The sequence below is a fragment of the Canis aureus genome, chromosome 29 (genome assembly GCF_053574225.1).
Source record: "Canis aureus isolate CA01 chromosome 29, VMU_Caureus_v.1.0, whole genome shotgun sequence".
Classification (NCBI taxonomy): domain Eukaryota; kingdom Metazoa; phylum Chordata; class Mammalia; order Carnivora; family Canidae; genus Canis; species Canis aureus.
Window position 1 is genome coordinate 5,149,153 of NC_135639.1, and position 20,926 is coordinate 5,170,078.

The 20,926-nt window shown below is 42.6% G+C and overlaps 1 protein-coding gene across 2 annotated transcripts in view; it reads right to left on the reverse strand.

Moving 5' to 3' along the window:
• Window positions 1–20,926, reverse strand: part of DOCK1 (dedicator of cytokinesis 1) — a 493,559-nt gene that overhangs the window by 307,268 nt on the left and 165,365 nt on the right. For both annotated transcript variants that reach the window (XM_077877225.1, XM_077877224.1), the window contains exons 24-25: window positions 18,651–18,721; window positions 14,937–15,043 (exon numbers count right to left, since the gene is read on the reverse strand). In XM_077877225.1, the coding sequence (XP_077733351.1) occupies window positions 14,937–15,043; window positions 18,651–18,721 (178 nt within the window). The remainder of the gene's footprint in view (window positions 1–14,936; window positions 15,044–18,650; window positions 18,722–20,926) is intronic.

Sequence of the window (20,926 nt, forward strand, 5' to 3'; positions counted from 1 at the left end):
CTTCCAGTTGGGAAATCCCATTTGACTCCAGTATCATCCTCCCTCTAACATGAACTATCTGTTCTTACCACCATAGTTCTGCTGGCAAAACCGGCCCAGCCACCGCTGCTCCCTTTAAAATGCAGAGCACGAGAGAGAAGACGGCAGAGCTCTGAAACATTAGATATACTTAGCTTGTTTTTAGATTTTACATTTTAGGGCTTACGTTAATGACACATAAAAGCATGTTTTGCACTAATGTTTCCTGAATTTTTTTTAATGTAGGAAAAAATGGAGCATGCAACATTGAAATGGTTCTTGCAGGCATGCTGATACCCACTTAGTTAGAAGACTTCCCCAAGGACCACACAGTAATAAAGGTCCAGGACTGCAGGTGGGAGCCACAAGGATGCTGAAATAGCACAAACCCTTCTGTTCCACCTACTTCCAGGGAACCACATATGGGAAGCTCATACCAAGGCTTTTTCAAACCCCTTTTGACTTATCCTCCGAAAAAGACTAATAGCAATTCCATTTTTCCAGAAAGAGTTTTGTTCAGTGATTCAATGATTTTACTTCTGACCATTAGAATAGCTAATATTTAATGCATGAGGTGCTGACATGCTGTGCATCTTCTGGATGGAGGCCAGGCTCACCTTATGGCTTAATATCAGGAATTAACAGTGGTCAGGGAGGGAGACACAGAACACATGAAGAGGTCCTATCCTATGGAGATCATGGCCCTCCATGTCTGTGTTTATGGATGTCAAGTGCCCTCATGTGATTCCCTTACCTACTCAGCCAACCCTCCCTGTGATGCCAATGGATGAAGTCAGATTCCCATGGAGAGCATCTCCCCAAATACCACATCCCCATAAACTCACAAGGGAAGTGCTCCAAAGAGCCGAGACCTGCCGTCGGTGTAGGAGCATGAAGAACCAAAACATTCCAAGGGAAATGCCACAAGAAAATTACCCATGGCAGCGAAGCCAGCCTGAAAATGCATCAGTTCCAAATGCTGACCCACCAAACACATGAATCCTACAAGCACCCCAAGCCCAGTGTCTTTTCTACAGAAACCCAATGCTCACAAATGACATTTGCCCTCAGTAGCTCTTGACATGCTAACCTGAACCACAAGACCACATCCAGCATAAAGACTACACAGCAACCTCCTAGAATCCAACAGGCTGGGAAGATCTCCTGGCAATCCTGTTCGGGTCCAATCATGCCTGCGTCCATCCTCACAGCCTTTGGCAGGACATCTCCAGGATGACGGTCTTCAATCCCTTCTGCTGAAACACATCACCCAGCTTGACAACCCTCACCTGGAGGGCAAGCCTGTTCACTGGGTCACCCCTGCTCACTGGGTCATCCCTATCACTGCCACCATCTTGGAGGTAGGTCAGATTTCCAAGACATCTAGATCAGAGGGAGAAGTTGGGGCTATGAAGCCCTGGACCCTAACAATACGATAAAGGAAAACAAATGTCGCTGGGCAAAACAAGCATAAGAGGAACCCAACAGAGGTAGAAGGCCAGTCCGGGTTGGGAGGAGGAGTGTGTCTGTGAACAGTCTTAGAAAATCAGAGGAACACAGTTCTGGACTCAGAGATAGCAGACATGTCCCTCCAGACTCTGGGACCCAGATGCCCTGGCCAAAATCGATCTCTTGCCACCCCATTTATCTGTCATCCTGGACAGGCAGTTGTTGACTTCACCGTTCCCAGAGGTAATTGAGTGTGTTAGTGTCATTTGTCAGAATTACTCCAGGGTGAAGAAGTGACAGCTGCCCTGTTCATCTTCGGCAGGAGATGCTGTCAGCCATCTTCAGCTACCTGGCGGGAACGCCCACCTTCTCCCCAAACCAGGGGTCCGTGTGTTAGCTGCACTTGTTTGTTATCCAGCTTCTCTTGATAAGAAATGACAAAACTTTTTGGAAACTTCATTACCATTTTGTCACACGGAAAGACATTTCATTGCCTTAGCTCCCCCCAAGAACACAAAAATAATCGTCCTGATGGACCCGCAACCTCAAGCTGGACGTTTCCGGTATCCAGGAGAACCGTAGCTCATCTATCCTTCGTCACCCTCCCCACCCAAGGCTGGTAACGGTAAAGTGGGGAATGGGGAGTAGCACACTTCCTTGGAAGGAGGATAGAAGGAGTCAATGCTGGCAGAAGGACTTTATGAAAGCAGCCCGACACTCCAATGTAAAGGACCACCACCTCCCAGCCCCAGAGCAGAGCTCCAGAGACAGGCTGCCAAGGTGCCTAGGCTTTCCTCAGACCTCGCTGACCTCACCAGGCATCTCATGCAGGCTCCCAAGAACAGAGGGTCACAGGGCAGCAGCACCCTTCAGAAACACGGCCCCAGGTCCCAGGAAGAAAGGCAATGCTCCAGAGACCTTGAGAGGCCAGGAGGACCAAAGCTGGAGGCAAAGCAATCAGCACATCTTGTTGGTGACCTGTGATCTGCAGGCCCCAACATGGCCCTGGGAGAGATCTGCACGCAGAGGGGCCCCAGATGCCTGGTGCATGGACCACCATCCATGATGACTGGTTCTACGGTCCTTGCTGGGATGCAATCTCCATGAGAGCAGAGGTCTTGCTCCCATTCAAGGAGAGGAGCTCCCACATGTAAACTAAGACCTGACTGTGTGTGCATGTGAGCTCCTCCTAGCAGGACAGCTGTCACACATAGGACTTGTTCGTGGTCTATAAACCACAGCGCGTGGCTCCTGTGTGGTGGTAAGGAGGGACCTGGTCCAAGCCACCCTGTCCTGTCCTAGGAAGACATCAGAGGGAAGACAGCATCATAACAAGTTCTCTCTCCCTTTTCACAGGACAGTGTCCAAAGCAGTTGGACAGGAGTGTGCAGGGATGCACGCGCACATGCAGACTCATATACAAGAGCTGGTGTGGGTCACGTGCAATTCCAGGTGCACAGTATGGAGTGACAGATGTGCAGCGGGAAGCCAGTCTGCCTCCCAGTGCTGCCCAAGCTGTTTAACCGCCCCCGCCAGGGCACAAGTGACACAAGTTCCCCAACGTCATCTCTCAAAGACCGTCACTTACTCCACATTTCAGTGACTTCCAACTTCTTCAAGAAGCCATGGAGCACAAGGTCTAGTGACACCCAGGTCTCTCAAATTTTACCATCAAGTTGAAACAAAAAACGTAGAGCACAGAAGAAAGTATACCACACACACTCGCACCACAAACACACACGACTCACTACACAGCTCACCATACACATCACATACATACACTACACAACACATACTTACACACTACATGCACACACACCAAACACACATTCATACCTGCAATGCAGAATTTTAAAGCATCAAATGCCATCTCTGGCAGCTGAGAAAGAAGAATCTCCTGTCATATTCTGAATGTCCCAGCTCAATGTCCTGAATACCCTTCGCCATGAACAGAGTGCCATTTCTCTACCATGATCGACGCCAATAGTCCAATTAAGAATTAAGTTCATGACAGATGGCCTGGGAAACCGAAAATCCCCCCCCCCAAAACAAACAAACAAATAAACCTTTGCATTTTTAACAGAAAACTCATTTTAAATAAACTAGCCCCACATAACCACTTGGAAAATAGCTACAATAAATATCTGACTGAAGCCTAGGAACCTGGGTCAATCTTCAATCTTGAGAAAGATTTTACTCTCACGATGGTTCAGTTTACCCACCACATTAGGAAATGATGAAATCCACCCTGCTTACAATTTTCTTTGGATCTTGGGCAAGTTACCTATACTCTATAAGCCTTTATCTGCCAAATGGGGCTGTGTCTTTACCTTTGAGTTTCCCTGCAAGAATCAGATGATATAATTTGTGCATTCAATAAATGGGAGCTGCCAATAACAGTAATAGAAATAATATCATTATACAAAGTCAGCCTTTTCAACAGAGGTACATAAAGAGGAATGCCTCAGAGCTGCACTGCCCAATAGGGCAGCCAGTGAACACTTGAAGTATAGCTGGTACCACTGAGGAACAGAATTTTCAAATTCAGTTAATTTTTAAGACATTAAAACATAAAAGTAAAAAAAAATTATACTTGCTTACTGGAAACACTGTAATGGAACAATTCAGGTATGCAAACTTACTTTTCAGGGTAAATTTTATTAAATGTTCAAAATCCAGATTAAGTATGTGTGATAAAAATTTAGATGTGCTGTTGGGTGTCAAAAATACACTGGATTTCAGAGACCCAGTATGGAAAAAAAAATGAATGGAAACCATGTCATTAGTAATATTTAGATTGAAGTTGTGTTGAGATGATATTTTAGATAAATCATTAAAATTAATTTCAGCAATTGCTTTGTCCTTTGTTTTTAATGTAGCCTCTAGAAAATTATAAAGTGTGCCTGTGGCTTACATTGTATTTGTGTTGGACAGCATGGTCTCAAAGTACACTAGGAAACAGATGTTAAAGACCTCCTGTGTGGTTTCTCATTTTAATGAACTGGTGTTCAGCCCTGGAAGGAGAATCAAGGCCACAGCAGATCTCTCCTATCAGATCTCTCTTCACATGGATGTGACCACGAGGCTTGTGAGCGCCGGGTTAGTGTGAGTCGAGGCAGAGACAGGACCCACAGGGAAGCCAGAACAGTTGTGCAAGGGAAGCTTACACAGTTCTCCTGATTTTTCCCATTGTATGAGGGAAATGCAGGCAGCCCGGCACAGGCAGCCAGGAAGGGGCAGGCAGCCCAGGGGATCCAGATTCACACAAATGAGCTATGGGGATCAGAGGTCCCAGCCACCCTTCCACAAGCCTCTCTCCCAGTGTGATCCACTATGATTACAGACAGCAATAATTCGACATCTGTTCATGCTCAGCTGTGCAGGCTGAAGCCATGATGATTAATGCCCTGGTAATGGGCACAAAGTAAAAAATATTAATCTTTATAAAAGGTATTCAACAGGCATCATCAGCTTATAAATGTCCAAATAGAATATCTGTCTATAACCCCATTACAGCTCTACATTAAGGCAAGATGCAAATACGAGAATGAATTTGTCCATTTAAAACATTCGTTTTATGAACACTGAGTAATGTGCTGCTTAATTTTTAGTTTGGTCACATTAAACAAATGATCCATAAAGTGCATTTAATAACCTTGAGCCTGTTACACAGAACTGAGATCCAGATTAACACTTTTAATGAGAATTAAACAGTAGGAGCTATATAAATGGGGGATGCTTGTTACTCATTTGTTATAGACACTCATCTTATTTTTCAACTATCTAAGAACTCTGTAACCACATGATTCAATTTGTTCGAATGATTTTCTCCCTCAAGTCTTCAAACAACAGAAATGCAGGAAATGTAGTCAGCACTGTAAGGGATCACAGGAGCCATGTACTTATGTCCAGATTGACAGATGGGGGTACCAGGGATGTGTGGGGATTGCGCCACTAAGCACCCAAGCCAGAATTAGGTGCCTGATTCTGAAGCCAGCACTCCTTAAAATAAATGACCCATGCATGCGACTACATGTGGTTCAGGTATCTTTACATGTCAAATGCAGATTACATTTTTCCAAGTATCATTTAAATGCAACAAGTCATACTCACTGGTAGTACCAGGAGAATCAATTCATATTGAGTAACCCTAAGTATGTCACTTTTCCTTTTTGATTTTCTTCTCCATTTTCTCTTTGTGAAATGAAGTAAAAACAACTGCCCTGCACCATGTTTCTATTTCTATTACCTGGTAACACCTTCATAAGTATTTTGGTCAGAAACTCCTCAGTGCCACTCAGCTGAGTGCTGAAATGATCAGAAATGAGATAATATGCATGTCAGCTTTGAGGTATGCAATGCCATAGAATTTTAATTGATAAGATGACATTGAAATTTAAAGAATCCATGGACACCTGGGTTGTGCAGTTGGCTGAGTGTCCAATTCTTGGTTTTGGCACAGGTCATCATCTTAGGGTTGTGGGAGCAAGCCCCACGCTGGGCTCTACACTCACGAAGCCTGCTTGGGATGCTCTTTCTACCTCTCTCTCTGCCCCTCTTGCACATGCTGTCTCTATTATTATCTCTCTCAAATAAATAAAACCTTAAAAAAAAAAGAAATTAAAAGAACCTTGGAAATTGGAAGGACACGACAGGATATATACTGTATGGCAATGTGAAAAGAAGCTGATCAAAGATATCTTCTAGATGAAGCCACTGGACCTAGTAAAATAGGTGTCATTTTTTTGGAAGAAGGGATGGGACAGCAAGTATGTTGTATCCCCCAGTCTTGAAATATTTAATAATTAAGTTAAACACTCATTAGTATTGTAGTAATAAAGACTTTTTCAGGGGATCCCTGGGTGGCTCAGTGGTTTAGCGCCTGCCTTTGGCCCAGGGCGTGATCCTGGAGTCCCGGGATCGAGTCCCGCATTGGGCTCCCAGCATGGAGCGTGCTTCTCCCTCTGCCTGTGTCTCTGCCTCTCTCTCTCTCTCTCTCTAGGTCTATCACGAATAAATAAATAAAATATTTTTTAAAAAAAGAATTTTTCAGAAGAAAGAAATGAAAGAACCATCAACAGGGAAGAATCACAAATGAGTCTCATTTACAAGCAGATGAAAAAATTAAGGAGTCAAGCAAAATCCTGGGGAAGTCTATGTGGGAACAGCCAGTCAGGCCAGGAATGAAGTGCATTAAGGAGGTGGTTTGGTAAGTTCGGAAGGAATGCTACAGGTCTCCAAGTCCTTGGCCAGAATCTTACCACGTGGAGGATGAGAAAACAAAAAGACAATATACAGGGCTTGGGTGTGGTATGCATTTTTTTAACCAGGAGGGTGAAGGTAGACAAAAAAGTAGGTCTTGGTCAATGTAGTCCAGCAAATACAGTGTTTTTTTACTATGGATGTCTGCTGCAATCACTTGATGTAACTGCCATCTGTCACTCAATACATTCCTAAAACCTAAAACCTCTATAGCTCATTCTAGCCTTGCTTATTTAAAAATATACAGGACCATACTGAAATCTGAGGATTGCTGCATCAAGGATTACTATGCTCTGTCAAACTTATATCTTATTCACTTTATGGAAAAGACTAGAGTTGCTTAGCATCATAGCTATGTTTGTTGTACCTAAGTGGGGGTTCTCAGCTTTCTACTGATTAAGATTTTCATCAATGTTTTTTCATGGTGGTAGATTCTTTGTAAATAAATTGGCTTCCAAGATTGAATTGACCAGCTAAGATTTTTTAAAAACCCACAAAAAATAACAACAAAAAGCCTACAAATTCCTGACTCCCCTGACAATAAAATGTATATGTTAAAAACAATGTAAAAACTATATGGTCCAGTCCACTCCATCTTGAGGGATGGTCGATGCACTCAGGAAACGGTTTATACAACAGGAAAAAAAAAAAAAAAGGAGTCTTCAAGGAGAATCTGAAAGAAGACAGACTGACCTGGTGCTCCTCCAACTGTCCCAGGCAAGTAACATATCATTATCATAGAGGTACAGAGCTTATCTCATAGGGCTTGGAAGGAATCATGAACTGGGGAGACTTACCTGCAGTCCTCGTGCCCTGTGTGAGCATGACTAGATACAGGACAATCGAGGCAGCCTCTTCTAAAGCTGCTCTTCTTGCTCCCAACATTAAGCAATAGGGATAGGAGCCCACCCAGAGGTGGGTACAGAACAAGGGATCAACAGACTATGATAAAGGTAGGACCAACTACACCCTGAGGAACTACTGGCACTACCAATGTGATCACACTTAAGAGTCCACACACACACAACAAAAAAAAAAGTATGAAAACACCATGAGCACAACACTACATTTTTGCTTATTTTTGCCTAGTCTGTTTACATTTGTTTTAGTTTATTCATATATTTGTATTTTATCTTGTTCCATATGGCATTTGAAGTGAATTCAGTATTCAGAATGTATTACTCATAGAGTGGGGTGTGAAATAGTTTTAAGAACAGAGTGGGGTGATGGATTTCTAACAAGACAGCTCCTTAATCAGCACCACAGTGGTGGACAGCACCCTGCCCGGGATTCTCCTCGCTGATTGGTAGGACTTGCTGTTTAACCCCTGGGCCCTTATCTGGAAATTAAGAGAATTATGCTTTTCCAATTATATATTTTTAAGCTGATGGCTCTGAAGCTTCTCAGAGGAATCAAATGTGCTAACCAAGAGTCCTGAGCACATGACAGGTGCTTACCAAATTATAATGGAATGGAAATGGATATAATTGAGAAACTGAAATTGAGTTCACTCTCCTAGACTCAGTAAGCCCTCTCTGAAAGGCTGCATTCTTTTAACAAATACTCTTTTCAAACACTCATATAATGAATGATATAGAGTGATATACAGAATGAGGTATGAAAAAGGTACAGTACTTTACAGATAAAGATTAAAATTTTCTCAAGAATAGGAGAAAATGATTTCACATTCCACCATTATTTCAAGAATGGGTCTTTCGGGTTCAAAGCCAGTAAGTAACATTCTTTAGAAATCATCACACAACCACCTAATTAAAACATCCTGGAATGAGATATGCGTGGTATGTTACATGACCGTGGCACTCAACTCCAATTTTGCTTCCTGTACAATATTCCTCAAGTTAACAAAATTACTGTAGAGTAGCTCTGGGTTTAAGATCCCTTCAATAAAGACAAATCTCTCTCCACTTCCAAAAGTAGAGAAGCTCAAGAGTTTTTATTTTGATTTGTTTATGGATCAAAGCATTAAGAAGGTATATTTTATTAATAAATCTATTATTAAATGATAAATTTAATCTATATTAAACATATAGCTATTCTTTCTACAATTTAAAGTAGAGGCTGATTGATAGAGTGATCTTAAGAAATATAAATTTTAGAACTGGGATTAATCACAACAAAAACAGTCTGGAAATCTGACTTCAATATTTCCTAATAGCTAGTCCCATTGGTATCTGAGCCTTTGCCCTCAGATTTCAAAGGGCTGCTGTAACTAATGTTTCTACCATTAAAAAGGAGAGTTTCACTCTGCTTGATAACTGGAAGAATCATTCACCTTGAAAATAAGAATGAGGAAAATAATTTAAGCTCTCTAGGCCTACATTTTGAAGAAGCTCTGTATTGTTCAAAAATGGAACACAAATGAAGTTTTATGAGGCTGACGAACACTGTTTAAAAGGAGCCTGTTTGCTATATTGAAAGAAAGAGCCATGGGAATGGCCAGAAAATGAGGGAATGGCACATTTCCCATTCATACTCACTGCTAGATTCCAACCATCGGGGAAAAAGACAAACCCAAAAATGAAAAACAAACAAATGGATGCCAATGAATAGTGAGCTTAAACAACGTAATCCACCAAGAGTATTAAACTACTGTCAAGACTATAAAGGGATTATCTTGCTACTAAGTCTTCAAATCTTTACTCTTCAAATCTTATGCTACCTTCCAGAAGCAAAAAAAAAACTTAAGACACAATGGTAAGTACACTGTGGGCTCTAAAGAAAATCTGTCAGGTGGTTTGGTCATTTTCAATATGGAAATATGGAAAGGTCAGTTCCTGAAAAGATGCAGTGTTACCCGGACTGAGGATTCCCAAAGTTCTCAGGTTCAGATCCACGGTGGAAAGGAGCCCATGTGGATGAGAGCATGTGTTCCAGAAGCTCTCTCACCTTCACTCAAAGGCATCTTGCAAGTATGTCCAATGCTCCTGACTAATTTGAAATTTAATGCAATCTCAGGTTGACTCCTTTTTTACCCAATTGCTGTAACATTAATGTAAAACATTTTTGTGGGCATAAATCCTAAACCTTCGTGTCCTAGTGTTTATTTTAATTTAATTACATTGAAACTTTTCATTTCTATAATAGGATTTAAGCTTTAATTTTCGCAGCTTTTGTCAGATATGTGGGCAACAATATAATCACAGGGGAACAAAGCTACAAATGCACAAATTATGAAGCTCTGACCTTTCTGTCTCTTTGCATCTTGCTTTGAAAATCTGCTCACTCCACACCACAGATTATATGCAAGAGTCATCTTTTTGTGAAGCACATAATCTATTTAACCAGCTTTCAAGTAGTCAAGTCACATCGCGAGACAACGCTTGGAAGCCATTACCGCCCATTCATTGGCTCCCGTGCACAGCATGCTAAGGAGTCAAACGCCCTTCGCCTCAGCTCAGGAGCAGGAGCGGGAACATCCAAGGTGGAGTGGAGACACCAGACTGGTAACCAGCCCCTCTGCGCATCCTCCCTTTCCCGAAAAAAAGTCATTCACTCTTTGAATACCACCAAACTTGTGAAAAGACATCCTAATGGCATGCTATGGCGGCTGGGATAAAACTTACCATAATCTTAACAAAAAGCTACCTTGAATCCAGAGGTAGAGTTGAACTGTACTCCTTTCCCACCTCACATGTCCACAAAACTGAGGAAGAACTAAATCAGAAGCAAAAAGGTGATCCTAATTTTATAAAACTGTTCATGGATGACCCTCCACAGCTTCAGCCACTCCTAAGTCTTTGTTTCCCATCTCTCCTTCCTCTTCCATGATCAATCCATACAGGGCTAAGGGAAGAGAGCCAGCCAGTTTCTCTGTACAAACACAAAACCTCTCCTCCCCTGAATCAAGTGAACTACGTATGTATGCAGCTGGTCACGCCTCCTCCTCCTCTCTGCTGCCCCCTGAGAAATGAAGTGCTGTATTCAGAAATCCACGGCCATTTTTGTTTGTGCAATAAGTCCGTACTGTGGACAAGCACACTGTCCTAGGAGCCAGCAATCAAGCAGCAACAGCATAAAGAAAGCCATATTTAGGGAGCTCTCATTTTAGGGAGAGACCACAGGTAAGCAAGCCAAAGAAGAAAAAATAGGCAATGATTTCAGGTAGTGGGGAGTGTCAGGCCTGGGGCACTGGGGCTGGGGGTATTCCATGCAGGGTGATCAGAGTACCTCTCAGAGGAAACTCCCTATAACACTTTTCTCTCTTTTCTCTCTTTGATCCAAGTTTACTATCTTTTAGCTCATATTTGACATGATAATTACCCTCCTCGATGAGGGCAGGATCTTATCTGCCATTCTCTACTGAATCCTCTGTAAAAATGAGAGACATGGCTAATGCTGATTGACTGTGCCTTAGACGTGAGATGAAAATCTCAGCACTATACATACTTTCATCTTCAAAATGCATGATGGAGAAAAAAAAATAAAATAAAAAAAACCAAAAAACAAAATGCATGATGGAGGAAACAAGAACAAGGCAGTGAGAAAGCTGAAGCCAGGAGGGTAACTTGTTGAAGGTCACTGAGGTAGCAGGTGATAGAGGTAGGATTTGAACACAGGTAGTCTGATCATAAAACCCACACATTCAGTCCTGCTGTGTCCTACCCTGCCTCATCACAGACAGGCCTCCAGAAATACATAGTTCTTTCTTAATGAGGAAGTAAAATAATTTGTAGGAGAAATGACACAAACCATTATTTTTTTTTTCCTTTTTAAACAAATCACAGTTAAAGGAGAGGCTCATGCACTCAGTGGTGCTTACTGTGAGTAGTCGAGTCTCCAGAGGGCCTGGTGCCCAGGCTTTATTGGCAGACCATGTGGCAGGCACCCACCATGGCCACCAGGTCCATCTCAGCTCCTGAAAAGCCTTCTTATACCTGGGAGAGATCTCCATATGACAAGCTGTGCCTCCCCAGTACAGAAGTCAGAACAAGTCCACAGGCACTCTTGCACCTGGAAGGCAGGTCCTGCCAAGGAGGCAGGTCCTGCCAAGGAGCTCTGATGCAACTAGAAACAAGCAGTGGGCGGGACAGCTCTATGAAGAACTCCCATTTCCCTCCACCAGGGTAGTGGCCACAGAAGCAGCAGGATAGCACAGCCCAGACCCAGAGGAAGCACGGCAGCTGGGACACCCGTGAGTAAGCAGCGACAGGAGCCACAGTTTCCACACCAACGGGGTCAAACAACCCTCTCTGCCAAAACACACATCCCCTGCGATGGCCTCGCACACTCAGCTGGATACGACCTCAGTTTCCGGGTCCTTCAGAAGACAGAGAAGCAGCAATCAGGAAAACAAGGCTGCAACGACAGGACACAGCAAGCCTCAGCCTACCGGGACCCAACTTGGCAAAGGCAGGCCTCTCTGCAGAGAAACAATTCCAGTTCAGTATGCCTAGCCTTGCTGCACCCAGATCATCTTGTCACTCCCACTGAACGGAGATTCTTAAAACTATGGAACGTATTCAATATGGGGGGTGGCGGGGTGGTGAGGAGGAAAGCAATGTTTTAGAGCAAAGTAACTCAGTGAATCCCTTCTAGGAGCCAGGCAACCCACATGCTGGTGAGCAAAGACAGGCCCTGGAGTCCCCACTGGGGAACCTAGAGGAGCCACACGGTGATGTACCCTGACCACACAACTTCAGTTCTGTACAGTTCTAGAACTCTGGACATGTGGGGCGCTCATCTGACTGGTTCCACTGGGATCAGGAAAAGCACACAGACCAGGACCATCACAAACTAATAAAAACTGGAACAAAGCAGGAAAATCAGGGCCATCCCATCACATCAGAAAATACTTTGACTTCAACGATTTATACCAAACATGGTACAGAATATTTTGCAAAAGTAATGATATCTGAAGACTTCCGCTGATTAGTCTTTCCTGAGAAGGAGGTGAGATGGCTGTAGGCTGCCTTGAAAAAGCAGGCGGCCCACAGATGAGAAAAATCAGGGTTGTCTTTGCTATCCCTTCGCAGAAAGTTTCTTAATGCTCAAAGCCTGTATGACGGGATAGGGGGTCCTCCTTCTTCACACTGGACATGGGACGGTGTATTCTGAAACATTTCCAGACGGCCTGTGAACATCTGGAAGCACATGTGGGCAGCCAATGCTGGTTTAAGACAAGGCCCACTGACTGGGTAGCTGGGGAGCTGCTTCTAAGACAGGAGGCTTCAGGCGAGCTGTGGCTCTTGTAGCACAAAGTCAGTCTCGATTCACATTATTTCACATGACCTCATTTTCCATGTTGGTGCAGCTTGCTATGAAAATTAAGTCCCTAACTTTGTACTTAAGATTTTAGGTTAATAATTAACAGCATGTTGCAAAACTTCCACAACAGGCCTTGAGGCGGTCTTTAATACAAGACTTACAGAACAAGAGCGAAAGGAGAAACGGTGCAGGAAGGAAGAAAATCAGAATCGCCAGACTCCCAGGCTGACGGAATTACCAAAAATAAATACGAAGAGTCCCTTCCAGCTTTCTACTAGCTAAGGAAATAAAGTTACGCTTCAATAGAAGAAAACACTCCCTTGAAATGTATTCTTAGAAGAATTTCTATTTTAAATATTTTTAATCGAACCTTTTATATTTTAGGTCCTCATTCAAAGAGAGCTATGTGATAGGTGGTACAGAGTTTTGTAATAGAAATTATGTGACATAGGGAAGGAGGTCATCCCGATGTCAACAGTCAATAAAAGTACAATCAATCCATCGACAATTGCTATTCATTGGTAATTGTTCATTCAACGAAGTGGTGTAGGTCGGTGCTGGTGGTGGTGTGTGCATCCTTGGGTTGGAGGGTTAGGAGAAGGGACATCAGTAACTCTCCTAATATAATCCAAATAGAAAACTTTTGGGGGGTTTTACTTGCTCTGGTATAAAATGTAGTCGATACAGAAAGAAACAATGATGCAGTGGTCCCCACCCATCACCTCATCATCACGCCCTCCTGAACCCCATAGTTTCACCAAGCTTTAGAAGACACCTGAGGAATGAGTAACTCAAGACCCAGCCCTCCAATGAGGCCCTGAAGTATGGACAGTCGGGATTGCTAGCTGAAGGAGATTCCTGTGCTTTGAATCCCAAACAATGGCAACGGAGCTGCCTTTCAATTATGCAAGTCAGCTATGGGCTTGTGGCCCAGATAGAAATGTTTGGAGGGGCTGCAGAAACCCATTCACTTCTTAGTTTGATGTTTCCTCTCAAAAAGAACATTCCCACTCAAGTGAAGTCTTGGCATTTTCTCTTAACATAAACCTTCATTGTAAGTGTAGACTCCAGTGCAATGATAAAGTTCGATCAAGAAATCAGGTTAAAGCCAGCAGGAAAACAGAGGCTCCAGGAGCCCAGAAGTTACGAAAGACTAATCTGGACATACACTGAGTTCTAGATGCAGCCAGGAGCCCAATAGGACACCCCCAGCCAGGGCTGCTCCGTCCCTAAAACGCCACACTCGAGGACAAAAGAAAATGAATGGAACAGCCAAATGTCTGGACACAAACAGAAGAGTAGAGATCTGTGCCTCTCGGTCAGAATGTCACTCAACGGTCCCCACATCTGCCTCCACTAAATGAGAAAGGTTGTGGAATTATGCAAAGGTTTTAAGCTTTCAATAAAACTGCTTGACAAATGTAAAATATTAATTCAATCTGTCCAAATAGAAAGAAAATGATTAATAAAAAGGGTAGGGAGATAACGTGGGGAAATAGAAGGTGTTCCTCAGGATAAATGAGTTGAGGAATCATTAAAATTCTTATTACTTTGAGCAGGGTTTGAGGAAGCCCTGTCAAAGAATGCAAAGTTCAGGAAAAGACAGTACCATTATTTCTAAATTTAAAGAAAACTTGACATTTTTCTTTGCAATCATCTGAATGGAGGCAGGTGATTGCCTCCCCAGGATAGACAATCACACATCTTAAAGGCTACAATGTACGCTGATTATCTTAGGGCTTTAGTGTATACCTAAATTACAAACTACGAGGCTTTCCCCTTCATCTTTCAATGATCTATCACTGCACTGTACATCAATTACCATTCTCTTGTAAGGACTAAATCTTCCTGTCTTGTAATGGAGCTGTCTTAATTGGTTGCAACCTCCGCTCCTTTTGGCATAGAGGAGAGAATTCAGAAGGGACAAGGCCTATAGACAATGAATAATGGGACAATTTAATGATTCTCAGGGTTCCACTCACCGTGCTGTGTGAAGAGGTCACTGTGAATGATTTCAATCAAGCAATATAGCTTCTGAATGGTCAGCAAACCCATGGGAACATTTAGGATGAAATCAGTAAACATTTTGCTATAATGAAAAACACAAGTGAAGAGTTTAGGAATATAACAGCAAAATGAGCCACTGTGTTCAAGATGATACTGAGATGCAAGGTCATTAAATGGTGATTAAGCTCTACCAGAACGTTGGATACTGCCCATAATAGAGACCAAAATCTCACCCAACGAAATGATGCTTTAAAATGTTATTTTTCACTTCATGCCCACTCAAATGGCTATAATCCAAAAGAGAGACAATAACAAGTGTTGGCTAGGATATGAAGAAACTGGAACCCTCATATCACGTTGATGGGAATGTAAGTTGGTGCAGCCACTTTGGAAAACTGCTTGGCGTTTCCTGAAAATGTTAAACCGGTTACTTAAGGACCCACTCCCAGGTATATACCCAAGAGAAATGAAAATACATATCCAACACAAACCTTGACACATGAATCATAGCAGTATTATTCTTCATATTCAGTAGGAGAAAAACCCAGATGTCCATCACCTCAGGAGCAGACAAACAACATATACCCATAGAATTCATCCCTAACAAGGAATGAAGTTCTTACAAAGGCTACAACACAGATAGACTTTGAAAATATTATGCCAAGTAAAAGAAGCCAGGCACAAAAGGCCACATATTATATAATTTCCTTCGTATAAAATGCCTGGAAAAGGCAGATCTGTAGACACAGGAAGGAGATTCGTGGTTGCCTTGGGCTGGGGTAGGGACAGATTATTAATGAGCACCAGGGATCTGAAAGGGGTGATGAAACTTCCCTACAACTGGATTACGATGACGGGCACACAACTCCGTAAAAATACTGAATGCCCTTTAATTAAATACTCTAAAACTGGCACACTTTATAGGATGCAACTTACATCTCACTAGAAATTTCTTTTTAAACATTACTTTTACAAACAGTTGATAAAACTATGAAGGGGTCTTAGACGAAGGGTTCTTGTTAGTAACAAAGAAAAGTCTTTCACCAATCATAACAAAGGTTCTATAAAATAATAATTTCAAGTACCGGCAAAGTTTGGGAAGACAGACACCAACATACTTTAGTAGAAAGTTGCTTTGACCTTTAGAGAGCAACTGAGTAGTATTTGTTAAAAATCTTTTAAGAAAATGCAAAAAAAGAAAATATAACACATGGTAATCCCACTTCACTGTTTTTCACTGTTTCTGCTAATGATATACATAAGGGCAAGATCCTACAGTTAAGCTACAAAAACATGTATCCTAGCATATTTTATAAGAATAAAAACCGAACAGAACCCAGTACCCATCACTATAGCACAGTGGCCTGTTTTGCTGTAGTCAGAAAGCCTGGGTTGGCCTTGAAGCACCACCACTGACCAGCTCAGTTATCAGGGACAAGTTACTTAGCATAAAAGTAGGCTAATAACAGAACCGATGTCATACCACTGTTGGAAAGATTAATTGAACAATACATAGAAAGTGCTTTGCGTGAAGCCTCTTCTATATGGAGAAAGCACATAATCGATGTCAGTGCCTACTGTTGCTACTTAAATAAATGATGGGCCAACATAGGATCGAACACCATGGAAGTTATTAAAAATTATGATGTAGAAGACTACTCCCCAATGTGGGAAAACAAAATGTCTTACATGCAGAAACTGCCTGTAAAATAAAGAATAATTGTGTTGAATTTTTTTAGGAAATATGTGTGCACATATGCATGTGAATATTTGTGCATGTGTGCAAATCCACATCCTTTCAGTTATTTTTAGGCAGTGGAATTAAGTTTGATCTATTCTCCTCTGTGGTCTCTTCTGTATCATCAAAACATCAATCAGTTTTCTAAAAAGGATACAATACTTACATGATTTACAAGGTCATGTAAAAAAAAATCAGTAGATAAGGTGGGGTGCCTGGGTGGGGCTCAGATGGGTAAGCAACTGATTCTTGGTTTCGACTCAGGTCATGATTTCATGGGTTGTGAGATCAAGCCCTGTATCAGGCTCCTGGCTCAGTGGAGAATCTGCTTGCAAGATTCTTTCCCTCTGCCCTCTCCTTACTCTGTCTCTAATAAATAAATAAATCTTTAAAAAATATATGAAATATCAGTAGATAAGGTGTTGAAGCAGCACACAGGCATGCATCAAGAGACAAGGGATCAAGAGCAGACGGGGCTGGCCCCAGAGAGGGGGTCTCCCTTGGCTCTCCAAGCACTGATGCAAGCACCCACTGTGAACGTGGATGCGGCCCCACTAGTTGGTTAGAGTCTGACCCCTGTGCCTCGAGAGAAGCACAATCCCAGAGTATGCCCATGGGCCACCCAACCACAGCTTGCCCCACTTCTCCTATTCTCCAGACCTGAAGCTCTCCGACAAAAGTCTCACTGAAAGCACCCAGAAGGTTCACTGAAACCCAACGGCTGGGCCCCAGGCCCTATTTCTAACTGGGGAGACCTGGGAAGGAGCCTGAGATTCAGCATTTTCTGACAAGGCCCCAGGGGCTGCTGATACCTTCTGTGTATGCCGCAGGGATGGGACACACTCCCTAGACAGGGCAGACATGGCCCCTTCACATCTCCTCTTCTCATTGAGGGTGTGCTAAGCTATGCCCAGTGTTGTCGGTGCTGGGGGGCAGAAAATAAATGTGTCCATGGAGGACACTAAATCCTCAGGCATTTCAGAAACCTGGTGATTCGTGGAGGAGAGTACACCCCCCTCCTCCAGAAAGCCCCTCACCCTTCACCTCCCAGGCATGAGCAAGCTAAAGTAGACACAAAGAAAGGGGAGGATGAACATTGTTTATTCAGTTTAAACACTCGGGGGACACATGGACCTTTACTAATATTTAAATGGGCTTTTCAGCTGCTAAAAACAGTCCCATCTCCTGCAGGTAGTTTATGATGTCAAATGTTAAATCAAAACCACAATCAAATGCAGACAAGGGCGGTGCTTTAGGTGTCTGAGGTTAGAAAGGCTGCACATCCCAGTGGCTCTCAACAGTCATGTAGAACCCAGGGCGTCTACAGATTTCACAAGTAGACCTGGACTCAGCAACCAAGGAGGGAAAAACAGGTGGAAAAAGGAAGGATTCGGTCAGTCCTCAGCCTCACTCCTTGGTCTGAAAGCCCAACAACCAGCTTCCTTGAGGTTGCTTTGATTGTGTTAATGTTATCTTAGGTGACAACTCCTAACCATCCTGCCTGAGGCTTGCAGTCTGTCAGGAGGAGCTCACGATGAGCAGTTGTGCACGTGCAGGGGAGAGGAGTGAATAGTAAATCTCCTGTGTCAGATATTTTAGGTGCCAAAAACAAAACAAAAACCCAACCACTACATAGTGAAATTCAATCTCTCGAAGGAATGCAAAATGTCAAATTTGTATGATCTACCCCATGTGTCCCCTGAGTGTTTAACAAACTGCTAAAGAAAATACTTTGACTGTTGGTCAAAAGACACCATCCGATGGGGTCTTTTCAATATAAAGTCATCTTTAGGGAAGTATCCCAGATACGACAACCAGCATGTCTTCAGGAATGATCCAGGGCACTGACGCCTGCCAATATGAGACTGAACCTTGAGTCTCATAACCTCCATGCACAGAAAGGAGGCAAAGTGAAGGACATGGGAAGCCTGCCCCTCAGGTGCTTCCTTACCTGAGCTCTTTGGGATCGAACACCAATTTCACATCGTTGACAATAGTTGGCAAGTACTTCAACGCCGCCCCCTGCAAACCAAGAGCAAAGAATGCTGAGCCTAATGCAGTCTGGCAAATGTTAACACAAATCTGTAATTACTATGAAGAACCACAGACATACCAAGAAGAGAAAGATAGCTTTCTAGACGAGAAGATGAGATCATCAAACACAACAAAAATAGAGCAAAGAAAAAAAGCCTCTGATCCACAAACAATGGTGATTTGTTAGATGGTTTTCTTGACACATAATAATTTAACAGAGGCCTACAGTTATTGCCTGGGGACCAAATGCCTATAGTGCACTAAGTTTTTGTGTGATTTTCTCCTTAACCCTAATGAAGCTATAGTGGACACAGGAAGACCCCGTGTCCCTCAGAAGAATCCCCTACCATTCAAATCCTGCAGTTGCTTCACATTTAACATCTAAAATGACTGTCTTTGTTCCATTCCAAAACTATTTCTGTATATCTGTATATCCCTTAAATAGGAATCTGTTGTTTCTTCAGTAGTAGCCTTATCTCTTATATTCCTATTTTGCATTTTCCAGAAAATCCACACTCTCAAAAAAATAAGAGTGATGCTTATCATGACAGATCGTACTACATGCTATGTGCTGCACTGGGACCTTGTATATATTTTATCTTTCATTCCAATAGACCTCCGACAGAGAGCTGGCTGTGTTGGACAGCCAGGGAACTGCAATGGAGACGCTAATTACTCCGCCCCTGATCAGACCGCTAGACCTGAACAAAGACAGAATCAAAACCCAGTTCTGTGGGCAGCCAGAGCCCCAGCACCCTCAGCTACACAGCCTGACGGGAAAAGTTAATAGATTTTCAGTGTTCTGACTATGGTGGGCCTCCCCCTCTATCTGTGACTCTATGTAACTCCTCCTGCCAGGTTGGGCTCCCCTTCCCAAAATGAAATGGGGGAAATAATGCTGATGCTAAGGACATGAGAGGTTACATTAAAGTTCAAACTCAAGCTGAAAAGAGAACAGGATAATGCTTTGAACGCTGGAAAATACTGCACTTATTGCATAAACAATTGTTAACATTATTTTCCAAAAGCAAGAGTGGTGTTTCAACAACCAACAACAAAAAACCAAAATGGAGTCACCTGTGCTAAACTCCATGTCAGCAAACCAAGGCTTCACACCTAAACTAACTGCAGTTTCAGCTTCTCTCAGGAACATAAGATTGAACTACTCAATCTGGAGGGGCGCCTGGGTGGCTCCGTCGGTGAAACAATTGCCTTCAGTTCAGGTCATGATCTCGGGATCCTGGGATTGAGCCTCCTGTAGGGCTCCCTGCTCAGTGGGAGGGTCTGCTTATCCCTCTCCCTCTCCCAACCCCCTGCTTGTGCTCTTTCATTCTCCCTCTTCTGTCAAATAAATAAAATCTTAAAAAAAAAAAAAAAACCCACAAAAAAAAAAAAACAAAACTACTCAATCTGGAACTCCCTGGGCAGCACTACTGAAGTAATCCACCTGATAGACCTCTTCCAACCCTCAAAGAAAGAAGTAGCCTGCTCGTCCCTTGTCCTTGCCCCCTGCTGCCTATAAAAGTCTCATTTTGTCCAGCTCTTCAGAGCTCCTTTCTACTTGCTAGATTGGGATGCTGCCCAATTCATGAATCATCGAATAAAGCCTATTAGATCTTCAAATTTACTGAGTTGAATTTTATTCTTTAACAGCAAAAGCTCACTTTAACATAATACCCTGAATATACATGGTCCACAAATTTGCAATAATGGAACACAGGCCCCGCCACCTCACCACTGAATGAAACTAGTTCCATACCTCACGCCCTATACAAAAATTAACTTTAAGTGGTTCATAAATCTTAAACATAAAACTTTAAACTACACAATTTCCAGAAGACATTTGTGATGGGCTAAGCAATGATTTCTTAGATAAGATACCAAAAGCTTAATCCGTAAAAGAAAAAAAAAATCAATAAATTGTGGTTCATCAAAATAAAAACTTCTGCACTTTTAAAACTTACTGCTAAGATAATAAAAGATGAGTCACACTCTAGGAGAAAATAATTGCAAATCGTTATCTGATCAAGATTTGTATCCAGCATATCCAAAGAACACTTAAAACTCAATAATGAGAAAACAATCTTCCCTCCAAATAGGCCAAAGATTTGAAAAGACAGTTTTCCAAAGAAGATATATGGATGGCAAATAAGCACTTGAAAAGATGCTCAGCATCATTAGTCACCAGGGAAA